Source organism: Fundulus heteroclitus, chromosome 9 (assembly GCF_011125445.2).
Source record: "Fundulus heteroclitus isolate FHET01 chromosome 9, MU-UCD_Fhet_4.1, whole genome shotgun sequence".
Lineage (NCBI taxonomy): Eukaryota > Metazoa > Chordata > Actinopteri > Cyprinodontiformes > Fundulidae > Fundulus > Fundulus heteroclitus.
In genome coordinates this window covers 23,615,905-23,628,705 of record NC_046369.1, presented here as the reverse complement: position 1 = coordinate 23,628,705, position 12,801 = coordinate 23,615,905, and the positions used below count along the sequence as shown (strand labels likewise).

The 12,801-nt window shown below is 41.4% G+C and overlaps 1 protein-coding gene across 1 annotated transcript in view; it reads left to right on the top strand.

The window, feature by feature from the left end:
• The first annotated feature begins 904 nt into the window (after positions 1-904).
• The window catches only part of trabd2b (TraB domain containing 2B), a 104,377-nt gene continuing 92,480 nt past the window's right edge, over positions 905-12,801 (top strand). Inside the window, exons 1-2 of the mRNA XM_012864758.3 lie at positions 905-1,279; positions 5,049-5,618. Coding sequence (XP_012720212.2) covers positions 1,166-1,279; positions 5,049-5,618 — 684 coding nt within the window. The 5' untranslated portion in view covers positions 905-1,165. The remainder of the gene's footprint in view (positions 1,280-5,048; positions 5,619-12,801) is intronic.

Here is a 12,801-nt window from a genome sequence, read left to right as displayed (position 1 = left end):
GGTGCAGTTGGCCCATGGTTACATAAGGCCCTAAGAGGAATTCAGTTTGGGGTCTACTTCCAGTTAAACCCGACCTCCACAACAGCTCCACTCACCTCCCGTTTATATCAGCCGTGCTTGATATTTTTTTAGGTGACTTCTGAAGGCCATTCATTGAGGAATCGGCGTAATGGAGGCCGATTTTATTCACATTCAGCATTTTTCCCCTATCACTCCCCTTAGAGAGTGGCCAAGTTTGATGTTGTGCTATAACCAACCAAAAAAAAAGAAGAAGAAAAAAAAGAGAAAACGACTAGTAAGAGTTAACATTTGTCTAAAATGTTTTTCAAGTTCAGACACAGGCTGCAGAAGTTTTTGGATATGCTACCATAGATTTCAATTTAGGAAGATTTCCTTACTTTTGTGTACAACGGGTGTGTTTGTCAACACGTTTTGGGTTTAATTGAAGTTCTCCTGAGCCCCAAGGCAAGCGGTTGCAAAGTTCGCTTTTTTGCCAGGGCCTGCAGCAAGTAAATACACACACAATCACCATCTCTAAGGGTTGTACATCTAAATCACTGCATGGAGTGGTTCTTTAATACAGGACGGATCCAGATGCTAAAGACATAATGGAGAATTCAACAATACAGGAAGATTTAAACCATGCAGCGCTATCTATCTGCATCTATCTGTAGGGGCTTTTTCTCACGCAAACCTGTCCTTCTGCGCTCTGGACCTGTTGCTAGCTCCTCTCAAAAGAAGCTGTGGTGGTGTGCGCATACTTTGTGAGTAATGCTGTAGAGGGGTGAGGGGTGTACTCCTATCGTTCCACCTCTCTCCCTCTCCCTCTCTCACTCACTCACTCTCGCTCTCTCTCTCTCTCTCCCCCCTATCCAAACTCTGGCAGCGCAAACTTTTCCCAAAGTCTTTTTTCAGCTCCTGCCTCAGGAGCGCACTGAGCAAAGCCACGAGAGAAAAAAAAAAAAAAAACTAGACAGAAACAAAACAAATCTAGAGGCGGAGAGTGCGTGAAGAGGCGGGATGGTGCTCCAGCAGAGCTGCACATGTGAGCCCAGAGGCCACCGGTAGTGCGTTTTATTCTAATTCAAAGGGCAGATAGAGGAGAGGACGCAGCTAGAGAGAGAGAGAGAGGTCCCTGCCACAAGTGTCCTGTCACCTCGGGGAGATGTTCTTTTCGCCGGTGTTCAGCTGGGTCCTCCTGGGCGGTCTGCTGCAAGCTGCGGCACCCTGGGGCGCAGGGCGTACGGCCAGACCAAGGCAGTGCGACCCACCAAAGTCGGTGAGTTTTAATGGGACGCTTCATTACGTAGAAGCGTCCTTTTATTGAACTCATAAAATTGATTTGCTCTTGACGTTGGATAAAAGGAGGGGATGAACGGCACAACAAAAAAAGTTATTCAGTGAAGTGATCGGTGTCTTAATATTTAACTAAAGTCTGAAATTTTTAGGCTCATTGGCTATGATACGCAAAGTGGAAAATATTTGCATTACTCAATATATGAACATTATTATTATTATTGTTATTATTATTATTATTATTGTTATTATTATTATTATTATTATTATTATTATTATTATTATTATTATTATTATTATTATTATTATTATTATTATTATCATTATTATCATTATTATTATTATTATTATTATTATTATTGTAGGCCTTCTGATACACATGTACAGATGTTAAAGTTTCATTTTAAAAACTATAGATCTCGGCCTTTTCAGTGCGGGTCTGCCAAGAGAAACTAGGCGCTCGCCAACTCTACGGCTGTTTATGTGACAAAGTGGGGAACACCCACGGTTGACTTGACTTCATTTGGAAAAGTTTCATTGACCTTTCAGAAGTGGTCGTGTTTCAGCCCGGCGTGCGGCTTATTAAACAAATAAAGGTTATTGCGGGGGGAAATCAAAGATTCTTCTTCTTGCGTAGAGGTGCACTAATCATACACCCTACATGATTTTTTTTCCTCTCCTTCCTGCTGGCAGGTAGGGGGGAAAAAAATAACCCATCACCTCAGAAACAGGTGGATGACACTTGAAAATCGCTCGCCAAGTATTTGCAGTGCCATTATTATCATTATGTCATTATACCATTATGTCTCAAAAATGGTTTTGTTTTCAGAGTTCAATATAAAGACTATACGTCCCCCTTCGCTTCGTGTGATTTGTATGCGTCAGTACAGTGGTCTCTGTTTTGCATTAGGAGTAATTACCCTCATAAAAAAAGGAGCACCGCGCGTCAAGGCTCTCCAGAAAGAGTCAACGCTGCCTCAGCAGAGGGGGATCTCGCCTCTCCTCGGTTATAAGTCAAGCACGACCACACTTTCCGTGTCTGAAAGTCCTCTTAAAGCCTACATGAGTAATAATAGTCTTAAACGTATGATTTAAAAAAAAAAACAAAAAAAAACTGAACTGTTTATTAGGCGGTTTAACCAGCAAAAAGAATCACCTTATTTTAGTCTTTTTTAGATCTTATCTAAAATGTTAGTCTTTTCCTCATGTTTTTACAACGTAGTAAGTATTTATCACTTTTGCCACATTTAAAAACTGTACAATATTGTGTTCCCACGCACTTGTTGGCACTTTTACACACAATCTGTTAAATATATCCAGAAGCATCTTTACTTAATGTTGATGATCAAATGCGAGCTTTGCCACTGCTTAGGGGCACTCTTGCCTGGAGACAAGGATATGTTGACACATACAAGTCTGTGTTGACCGGGTCAAAATTTAAAGGTAATTTAACGATGTGTGTTCCTTCTGTCTGAACTGAACAAACATTGTATGCACATGTTAACTCTTTGTGAGATCCAGAATGAGCAGTATTTTCTTAAATATAAGATTGCATGTGAATACATTAACAGACTTGACAATATATGCAGTAAAATTCGATAAATCAATATATGCCCTCCAAAAAACGACTAATTTGTCAGAATAGAAGTACTTTTTGAAAATAACAAACTCTTTGCAGGTTGTAAACTTACTTTTCTTTAAGCTCACACTTATTAATCAAAACTGTTTTATTAGTCTGGTACATGTAATTTTGGCAAATTAAATGTGTTTTCATTTGCTGTGAGTGGAAACTAATCATAAATAATAGAAAAAAAAGAGGTGAAAACACCCGTCTGTGTAAGAAAATGATCTACAAATAGTTTTCATTAATTACAGTGTTTTTCATTAGTTAATCTGAATTCATCACATATATCATATGAATTTGAACATGAAAACTCACGTTTGTCAGATAGCAGTATTTGACTGTATCAGCAAGGTTTTTTACTTCAAATTAGCTTGAATGATGACTGACTCAATGTCTAGAGCTATAGCTGTCATGTCAAATGTAGACTTACCAGTTTTGGCTCTGAAAACCATCATCTGATTTGTTGTTGGCTGTTGTAGCATCAGTTAGCTCCGGTTTCGGTGCTTACACTGTATATTTCGCATCAAAATAAAACTGTAGTCCTGAAGTACTCAATGCACCATCCATGGGGTTGGAAAACACGCTTTAGATGCATTGCTAAAACCTGCTGGTGGTGGAATGTGTGCATCAGTGAAACCAGTGTTCCAGTAATCAGTGAACTAAAAAAGGTGTGATTTAATGTGTTAGTTTTATTTTATTTTACATGGAGATGAGGCACTATCGAGTAGTGCACATTTGTAAAGTGGAGGGAAAGGATACATGGCTTTTAGTTTTTTTTTTTCAACAAATAAATATCTGAAATTGTATATTAGGTTTGCTTTAGTTCAATAGAATCCAATGAAAGCAATTGCTTTCAGAAGTCCCGGAGCATGGACAGTGTAAATGGGAGGTCAGTGCGGTAGATGGTGGACTTAACTGGAGCTTGGCCCCAAATTTGAATTTCCGCTTCGTTCCTCAAGCAACCTTGGGCTGGCTCTGGTGTTCAGAGCTAAAACAGAGCGTCCCCATTTCTCAGAAATATGATGAGGGAGAATGTACAACTCGAACCCTGTGTTGGGAGAATGTTAAAAAAGAAATAAAACAAGAAATCGAGTCTGTATAAATATCTCAGCTTATCTGCGAAGACTTCAAACCAGCGTAATGAAATCCTCCAAACCATAGCAGTTTCTGTTTGGTTGCCCTTGCAGGAGACTGCCAGGAAAAATACTGGATGCTCATTGCAATTAATTAAAGAGAACATCCCACAAGAAGACTTTACTCATTTTGGCTGCTATTTGAAAATTTAAAGGCAAACTTGGCAGCATGCAGTATGGCTGGAGCGCAGATGAGGGAAATCTTCTTGATTTAATTGTAGACGTAAACATTTTCTAAGAATAACTTTATTTTACAGTAATGGGTTTCATCCCCTCGTTCGCCTGATTACGCTGTGTATCGGTGGCCAGCAGTTTAAAATTGTTTAGAGAGACAAATTCTTTTTTTTTTTTTATATTCAAATAATGCCAACATCAAAGTCATAGCACATGCGCGGCACATTGGCTGAGCCCGTAACAAGAAACACATTTAAAATGCAACACAGCCTGATGTTCATTTAAAATGACTATGATTATTTAATTTCCATCGTGACATTGTTGTTTTTTATGAATCTAAGCATAACAGACAAATGCTTCCTGTTATGGAAACCGCAGAAAAACACAATGCTGTGTTTAGGACTGTCAGCGTCGCGTCTCAGTCTTGTGGCGAGCACAAAAACGTCACAAACAAAAAGCATCACAGCGAGGTCAACACGGAGAGCAGGTTTCTCTCAGCTTTTTTGGTTTGAGGAGCGTCGACGCGGGGCTAAATTTACACTGTTGCCCTGAAAATGCTTCACAGGCAGAAAAGACAGTTTGGCAACTCAATAATACACGAGGGTCTGTTTACAGCCCATAAAGGCCTCACTATAAACTCCTTCAACCCCAGCTTGATTCAACCTTATATTTCCCCTATAGTGGGAACTTAAAACGTTTTTTCTTTCGTTTCTACCTTTTTGACCTGATTACGGAGAAAAAACAAGCTTCATCTCTAGTTTTAATGTAGGCTTAGCTGCTCTAAAGTGACACTTTTGGTTTTTCCTCTCCATCTTCCACAGCAAAGCGAGCTGAACTCTTTCCTGTGGAGGGTGAACCGCGCGCCTCCTCAGCCGCCCTCCTACTTGTTCGGCACCATCCACGTTCCCTACACCCGAGTCTGGGACTTCATCCCCGACAGCTCCAAGCAAGCCTTCCGAGGGAGCGGCAACGTGTTCTTTGAGCTGGACCTCACAGATCCTCTGACCATCTCGAAGCTGACCAGCTGCCAGCTGCTCCCCCACGGAGAGAACCTGCAGACCCTTCTGCCGCGAGACTTGTACCGCCGCCTCAAGCGCCACCTGGACTACATCAAGCACATGATGCCCTACTGGATGACGGCGGACCAGAGAGGCCGCGGCCTGTACGCCGACTATCTGTTCAACGCCATTGCAGGGAACTGGGAGAGGAAGCGGCCTGTGTGGGTGATGCTGATGGTGAACTCGCTGACAGAGTGGGACGTCCGGTCCAGGGGGACGCCGGTGTTGGACTTGTTCCTGGCTCAAGAGGCAGAAAGAATGGGGAAGAAGACGGGGGCCGTGGAGCGGGTGGAGGAGCAGTGTCACCCGCTTAACGGGCTAAACTTCTCTCAGGTAAGGAGGATGAAAGCAACATCTTTCCTGTTGACTTTAAGGTTTTGTCTTTAAAGTGTAGACGGCTGGAACATCTGGAGAACTTGAGCAAAGTCTTCCTTTGAGTGTCCGCCATAACTCTGGCTGCAGTAAAGTACCTCTTAAGGAGAAGGAGGTTGGGCTTTATAGTCTACTATAAAAGTTTAGTGTATATTCACAGATTCTGAACGAGCGAGCGGGAAAGAAGGAGAGAACCAAAGTGCGACTGTATGGAGACAGCTTTATGGTTATGGATGTCTCTCCACCTCACTAAACAAACATGCGCCACAGCTGAATCTGCAGAAAGGGTATCGCTGTGAGCCGTGTACATGAGAACAGATTAGCGAAGGTGAGGAGAGCATAGAGCTCTCCCGTCCATCACTGACTTGCTCTGTCTCTGCATAATTGTTTGACTTGGACTGGGACCAGAGGCTAAAATATGAGTCAGACCCTATTTAATTGATAAGTAAAACATTAGAGCTTGATCTTCTTACCTATAATGGTAAAGAGAGAAGGAATGCAGCTATTCAAAGACTTTAGTTTGTTTCCGACAAAAAGTCATGAGACCTGTTTGAGGTAATAGAAAACACAGCAATGAGCCTTGCCAGCAAGAAGATGCTCTCCTCTACATGCACTGCGCAGAGGCTCGCTGTAGCCATGCAGAGACTCCAAGCAGGCACATTTATGGTGCGCGGCAACAGAACCTGCGGGGGGTTAAACGTCCATGTGACGGCACAGATTGGTTCACAGCTAATTTGAGCGGCAGTGCATTTTGAGCCTCTCCTCTTTCATCAGTACTTTCTAACTACGCTGTCAAAACGGCCGTGCATGCACTGCACATGCCTGGGAGCTTTGCTGCTCCTAGAAATAAGCAGCTGCAAGGAGCACCATTTTTTCAGTAACGACGAGGGCAAAGGCTACCGGCTTTGGGTGGGCTTAGCAGTGACCTGTTAAATGCCGGAGACGTGCCGTTGGCCTAATGTGTGCAGGTATTTTTGTCGCGTGTGTGTAGTTATGGGCCGCATTCGAAGCGGACCTGAGTTTGTTGTGGCAGACAGTGCCATGATAAAACTTTGCCGCAACTTGTAGCCTTCATGGCTGAGCATACAGGGCATTTCAAAAGAATTGTTACCACTGGGAGGTTTTTCCCCATCTAGTCGCTTCACAACCACAAACTTCAATGTACTGAGATTTTATTTGAAAAGCTAGCGCAAAGCACTGCATAATCAGCAGTTGGTGGGAAAGGACAGGAGGTTTTAAAAAAAAAAATTAAATCTGGAATCCGATACCACTAAATAAAATCAAATGAAACCGTATTCTTGCAGGGATCACCTGATTATTAAATAGAGTCCATCTGTGTGTGTTTACAGCTGTTTTGGGAAGGCCTCAGATGTTTGTTAGAGAACATTAGTGAACAAACAGCATCATAAAGATGCAGGTACACAGCAGGCAGATTAGGGATACAGTTGTGGAGAAGTTTAAAGCTGGTTTAGGTTATGAAATGGTGAACCAAGCTTTGAACATCTCACAGGGCACTGTTCAGTCCATCATCTGAAAAAGGAAAGGAAGGAATTTGGTGCAACCGCTAATCTATCAAACTGACACGCTGTGCAAGAAAAGCATTGATCAGAAGAGATCGACGGCTCAGGTGGGAGACTCTGTGACCATATCCAATTTGCTCATCTATGGAAAACTATTAGGAAAAAAATAACCCAGCAAACACGAGGTGGTCTGGTCAGATGGGATCATAATTTAGCTTTTTGCCCAGCATCCCCAGTGTCATTTAGTCACAAACCTAACTCTGCATATCCAATTGAGAATCTCTGACATGACTTGAAAATTGCTGTTTATATTCACTCTCCATCCAGTTTGATTCAGCTTGAGCCCTTTTGCATGAAAGAAAAGGCAAAATTACAGTCTGCCATACGATGTGTAAAACTGGTGGAGACAAATCCAAAAAGAGTTGCTGCTGTAATTGCGGAGACAGATGGCTCTACAAAGTATTGACTAAGGTGCGCTGAGTTGATATGAATGTCACACTTGTTGAAAAAAAAAGTGTCCCCCCTATTTCACAATTATGTGTTTACATCAGTCTAACATAAAATCTCCATAGAATGTGCAAGAGATTTTTGACTGTAACATGGCAAAATGTTAATATTCGAGGAGTCTAAATGCTTTTACAAGGCACTGAAATTCTTAAAAACACGAGTTACGTGTCAGCCTTCACACACTAGATTTTTTTTTATATAACTTACATGTTCTGCAGGGCAGATGTTCAAATTCTGACTTTTCTGGCAATTATAAAAGATGACTAGCCTGAAATCAACCCAATGCATGCACATGCAGCTCTGAACTTCTGAGCCTCTGCTCGCGTTATTTCCACACACATATAAGAAAGAACAAGTCAGAGATCTACTGGAGCTGATATGGAAACCATTATTCTCAATTACATTAATGTGTGGTTTAATCGGAAGATCATGGTTGATTGGATCCTTTTACGCTTGACTGTAACAATGATGAGGTCAGGAGAATAGATGGACCTGGAGTCAAAAGGGAGACTGTGTGGGTGTGAACCAAAGGAAAGCGAAGCACCAGGGAGAGGGTCAAAGACTCGCACTATCTGGGGATAGACAGCGTGTTGAAACAGCGGTTAGGATGAGAATGGGAGACTGGGTTGCGTCATTTCACCGCTAACAGTTATCAGAGTCATTAGCGAAGGGAGATCTGAATATGGAGAGATTTCAAACCATATGGGATTTAAAATTGTTTTTATTCTCATTCAAATAGCTGTGTCTTGTAACTTTCAGCGAGGTTTTCACACAGTGGCAAGCAGCTGATCCCGGTGGTACCCATGGTTTTAACATATTTTTAATGTTAAAAATACATCCTTTTCCAAACTAAATTTTCCAAAGTTCTCAGTATATATCAGTATATTTTTAATGTAGATACAAAATGGATGGATGGATAAGCATTTAAATAAAGGGATGGATGGATGGGTGGGGAAATAAAGGTACAAAGAGCATGAACATGTGGTATAAAGTATTGTCAAACTAATTAAGAATAACATTGAAGTTTAAACTTTTTAAGGCATCTGAAAAATAACTAAACTAAGTGATAAGCTTTGAATTTTCTGATCTTGCTCTGCATTTCTTTTTTGTTGTATTTAAACAATCAGTTGTAAAGATACCAAGCTCCTCCCTGGAGTAGGAAGAAGGGTCAGAAGAGATGCTTCAATGCAATAACCATGCGTATCTTTGGAGGTATAGAAAAATAGCAAATACTCCAGCGACTTCTTTAGACTGTGGTACTGTCTCGCATGTGCTCTGCCCATCTGAGACCTCTCTGTGGTCTCTTCAGGTGTCTCAAAGAGGTGTGAATAGGTCTGTGAGAAGCAGTTTAAAGGCTGTGGAAATAAAGGCAGGTCATGGCGCATGGTTCTCCTCCAGCTCGTTGAGGACTGATGCAACTTGACAGGTGGGTAGGACAGCGAGGAGCAAATACTTTGAGCGCAGATTGGAAAAGGCAGGAGAAAGTTTAGTCAGTTCAAAGAGCGTAAGCTGCACATCGGTATTTAAAAATACTTTAAAGGCTTCTTTTTTCCCACAAGGGTGGGCCATTAAAGTGCCATCAGTATTTATCAAGCAAATGCATCCATCAAATATCTAGTAACTGCTTCAAAGGCTTCAAAGGCAAAACACTAAGCTCTTTCCAATAGCTTAAAAATGTCCTGTTTAATAATCTCAGCTATCGCAAAAAGAACAACCGTGTTGTGTAACTGGGATGCACATGAATTACCTAACTGTGATGGATTATTTTCACCTTGATACTCTGCTGAACACGTCAGTAAGAAATTTCTCTATAACTTTGTGAAACGTCATAGCGGATCTGGCTTGTGAGCCTCGATCTATCTCACCAAGCAAACACACATATTTATTTTCCCAGGGTCACATTTCAGCTGAGGCCAGTGGTCCATGTCGAGGAGAAATTACATCATATTGGTGGCGCCTTTCTCCCGGGTAGGGGTCATAGGTCATGGTAGGAGGTGGTGGTGGAGTCACGAGCAGCGAAGCAGTAAGGAGACTGGCAGTCTGCTGGGGTCAAGTCTGGGCACTGCAGAGCTGGCCTGCAGCACACCTACCCACCTCGGCCTCTGACCAAGTTGAGTTTCCATCAGAGGCTTTTTTTTATGGGGACCTGTGCAAGAGAGAGATGTCCCTTGTCACTTCATGGCTGAAGATCAAACAGGGTTAAAGTTTCTAACTAGAGTTCCCTCTTCCTCTCATCCTCTTTTTTAGGGTCTGCAAAGTCTACAATGCTTTTCTCAGTCAGTGTGAATACTGCAGTATCCCTCTGCTTAAGTGGGATTCTCCACCAACTAAAAACAACCGTGTGGGTCATTTGTTCATGCAGGAATTTACAATCCATAGTTACATGTCTCAGGAACAAATTCTCATGAAGTTTTAAACACATAACAGTGATGCAGCTGTCAGTGAAACAAAATCGACAGAAGGGGTTTCCTTGTATGATTTTGTCTGAAGAAAAAAAAACTTGTTGCTTGTGTTCAAAGCTTTAGTGTTGAAAGATGCGTGGAAATGAAATGGTGTTGGTATTTTTCATCCCCCCTTTTGCTCCTTGAGAGGACTCTTTGGCTTGTCAAAGGAAATACTTGAGAAGGAAGAGTTTGGCAAGGAAAAGATATTGTGAAAAAAAAAATTCAATGTTTTCCTGACACATCAATTCCCCAGAACCAGAAGCCCACCTTAGCCGAAGAAACAGGCTTCCTTACTGTGGGATGGATCTTGTTGCGTCACCTCTCAGTGAATCAGACTTGGTCTCTGGACCTGGTATTCTTATCATCCCGTTTCCCAGCTTGGATGATGGAGAGAGACCTTGGCACAACAGCAGTTTGAACAAGACAGTTTGTCTGGCACAGCCTGCTGGATGTTTGAATAGTTTTCACTGATGAAACAGAACTGGACAGGGAGTAACAAAGAAACTCACTGATGGATGCTGAGCCTGTCTGAGGTGTGGAGGAAACACAAACTAAAGCATCACACACACAAAAAAACAGTGAAAGTAACAATATACAATACAAGCAAAATATTTTATCTCAACCAAATTTCTAGAGAGTGATCAGGCATTGGCTCCGACTTGGCTGGGCTTCTTCTTTAGGGTTCTGTGATACAATTTCGCTCTCTATCTGAGTCTCAGTACTTGGTTGCCTTGACAGTCAGCAGCTTCTGGTGATGGAAATTGTCATAAGAGCTCAAACAGCCAATCAGATGTAGAGTTTGGGTAGTGTGCAATCACATCACAGTAGCTAGTCAACAAAAAAAATTGAAACTATTTTGTTTCTTCTGTGTTTCACACAGAGACAAGACAATAAACTGTTTAAAAGTGCATAGTGTAAGTTTTGAGGTTAAATATTATTTGTTTTCTCTCTCATACGAGGCCTTACAATTACCCGACATGTAAAATGAGTTATCCTTTATTTACCGCAGTTGCCTCTATAGGCTGCCATAGTCAGTTCATGAGAGAGTAATTCAAGCCGAATCCTCAGGTCGTGGGTGTTACGCGCTGCTCTCATTCCATCTGGCTACTTTGTTGAGTCTCCGCCATAATCGTTGCATTAGTGAGAGAACGAGGGCTACCTTCAATATTCATAACTTTCTTACGTCAGAAGACATTACGCTTCTAAACGAAAGACCTGGGCAGTTGCAGCGGCAGATGCTTTTCCTCTTTTCGCATACACGTCCACAACGCTGGTGTCATTGCAACTTATCACCACAGGGGGCAGACATACGCAAAAAAGCTGGAACTTACACTATGCTCCTTTAATATAGTAGATAAAAAAAATATATTTACAGGCTGAAGTTGTTACAGATAAAGGATTTCTAAAATGTAATAATTTTTGAGAACATCATTTCAGGATCATAACACCCTTCATGTAATGAAGATTCAGGATGACATTAGTGTAAGGACCAGTTGTGGCTAATCGAACAGTCCAGCAATGATGTTTTGAAGGGCCTTGGTGAAAGCAGTTAAATGTGTGTGAAAATGTCAGCTGGTGTGTTTGTAAACACTACACATTGGCATCAAACCCTCTGTAAGGGCAAATCCATAACCCTGCACTTTGCTCTGCTTTTCACTCCACCACCGAGCCTGTGCCATGGACATCCCTCTAGGATCCACCAAGAGTGCGCCAACAGCAACAATAAATCTCCCAGTCAAATGGTGGCGCCAAACACACTGAAGTTAGAGAAACCCACAGTTTAGGTAACAAGCAGGAGAAAACAACAACAGTGTTGTTTTTACTTAATACAACATTTGGAGATGTGGGCGGTTTTCTAAGTAGGACGATTTTTCTCTCAGGAACAACAAGGACACAACAACTTTATTGTTTCACTGGTCAGAACTTTGATTATTCTTTAAGTTCCCTTCTTCTCAGTAGAAAGAACATAATTGCCCCATAAGGATGCTGTAGTGAAAAATCTTGATTCCAGAGGTGAAAACTGTGGGTTATCTGGGTTAATCACATTAACTGCATTTTTGTTGGTGAGGTCTAAGTGACCAGCATTCATAGGCATGGACAAGTGGAGACTATTCCATTTCTTAGATGCGTAGTGCAATTGTCCTTTTCTACTTCCATTTCCTACCTGTTAACATACAATTATTACCTATGCTGTTAAAATTCTGTATATCAGTTTATTTTTCCTTTGTAATAAGATATTTCATGGATTATAGATAGTCATAAAGGTGCTTTATTTTAATTTTATACAATAATTTTTTCCTGAATATTTTGTAATACACCCTATTTAAGTTTTCTGTTTCTGATCCACGCTTGGCTCAGCCGACTCTTATGAAAGACTTCAGATTAAGTCCACTAAAAATTTTAAACATTTCCTTTTTGTAGATACTATTTCTCATAGAAAACTAAGCAGATATGAGGAACATTACCAGCCACTAAACGCTGCCCTGACTGGTACGAACTGCAGCATGGTCAGCACAGGACGGCTCCTTTTCATACCTTAAAAAAATCTGGAACCAAATCTATAAAGGCATGATGGGGAAAATAAACAGCACCCTTTAATGGTATAAAAAATATCCCATAAATTTGTATGGACATGGAGTCCTCGGACTTCACAGATACGCTGTTTATTACTAT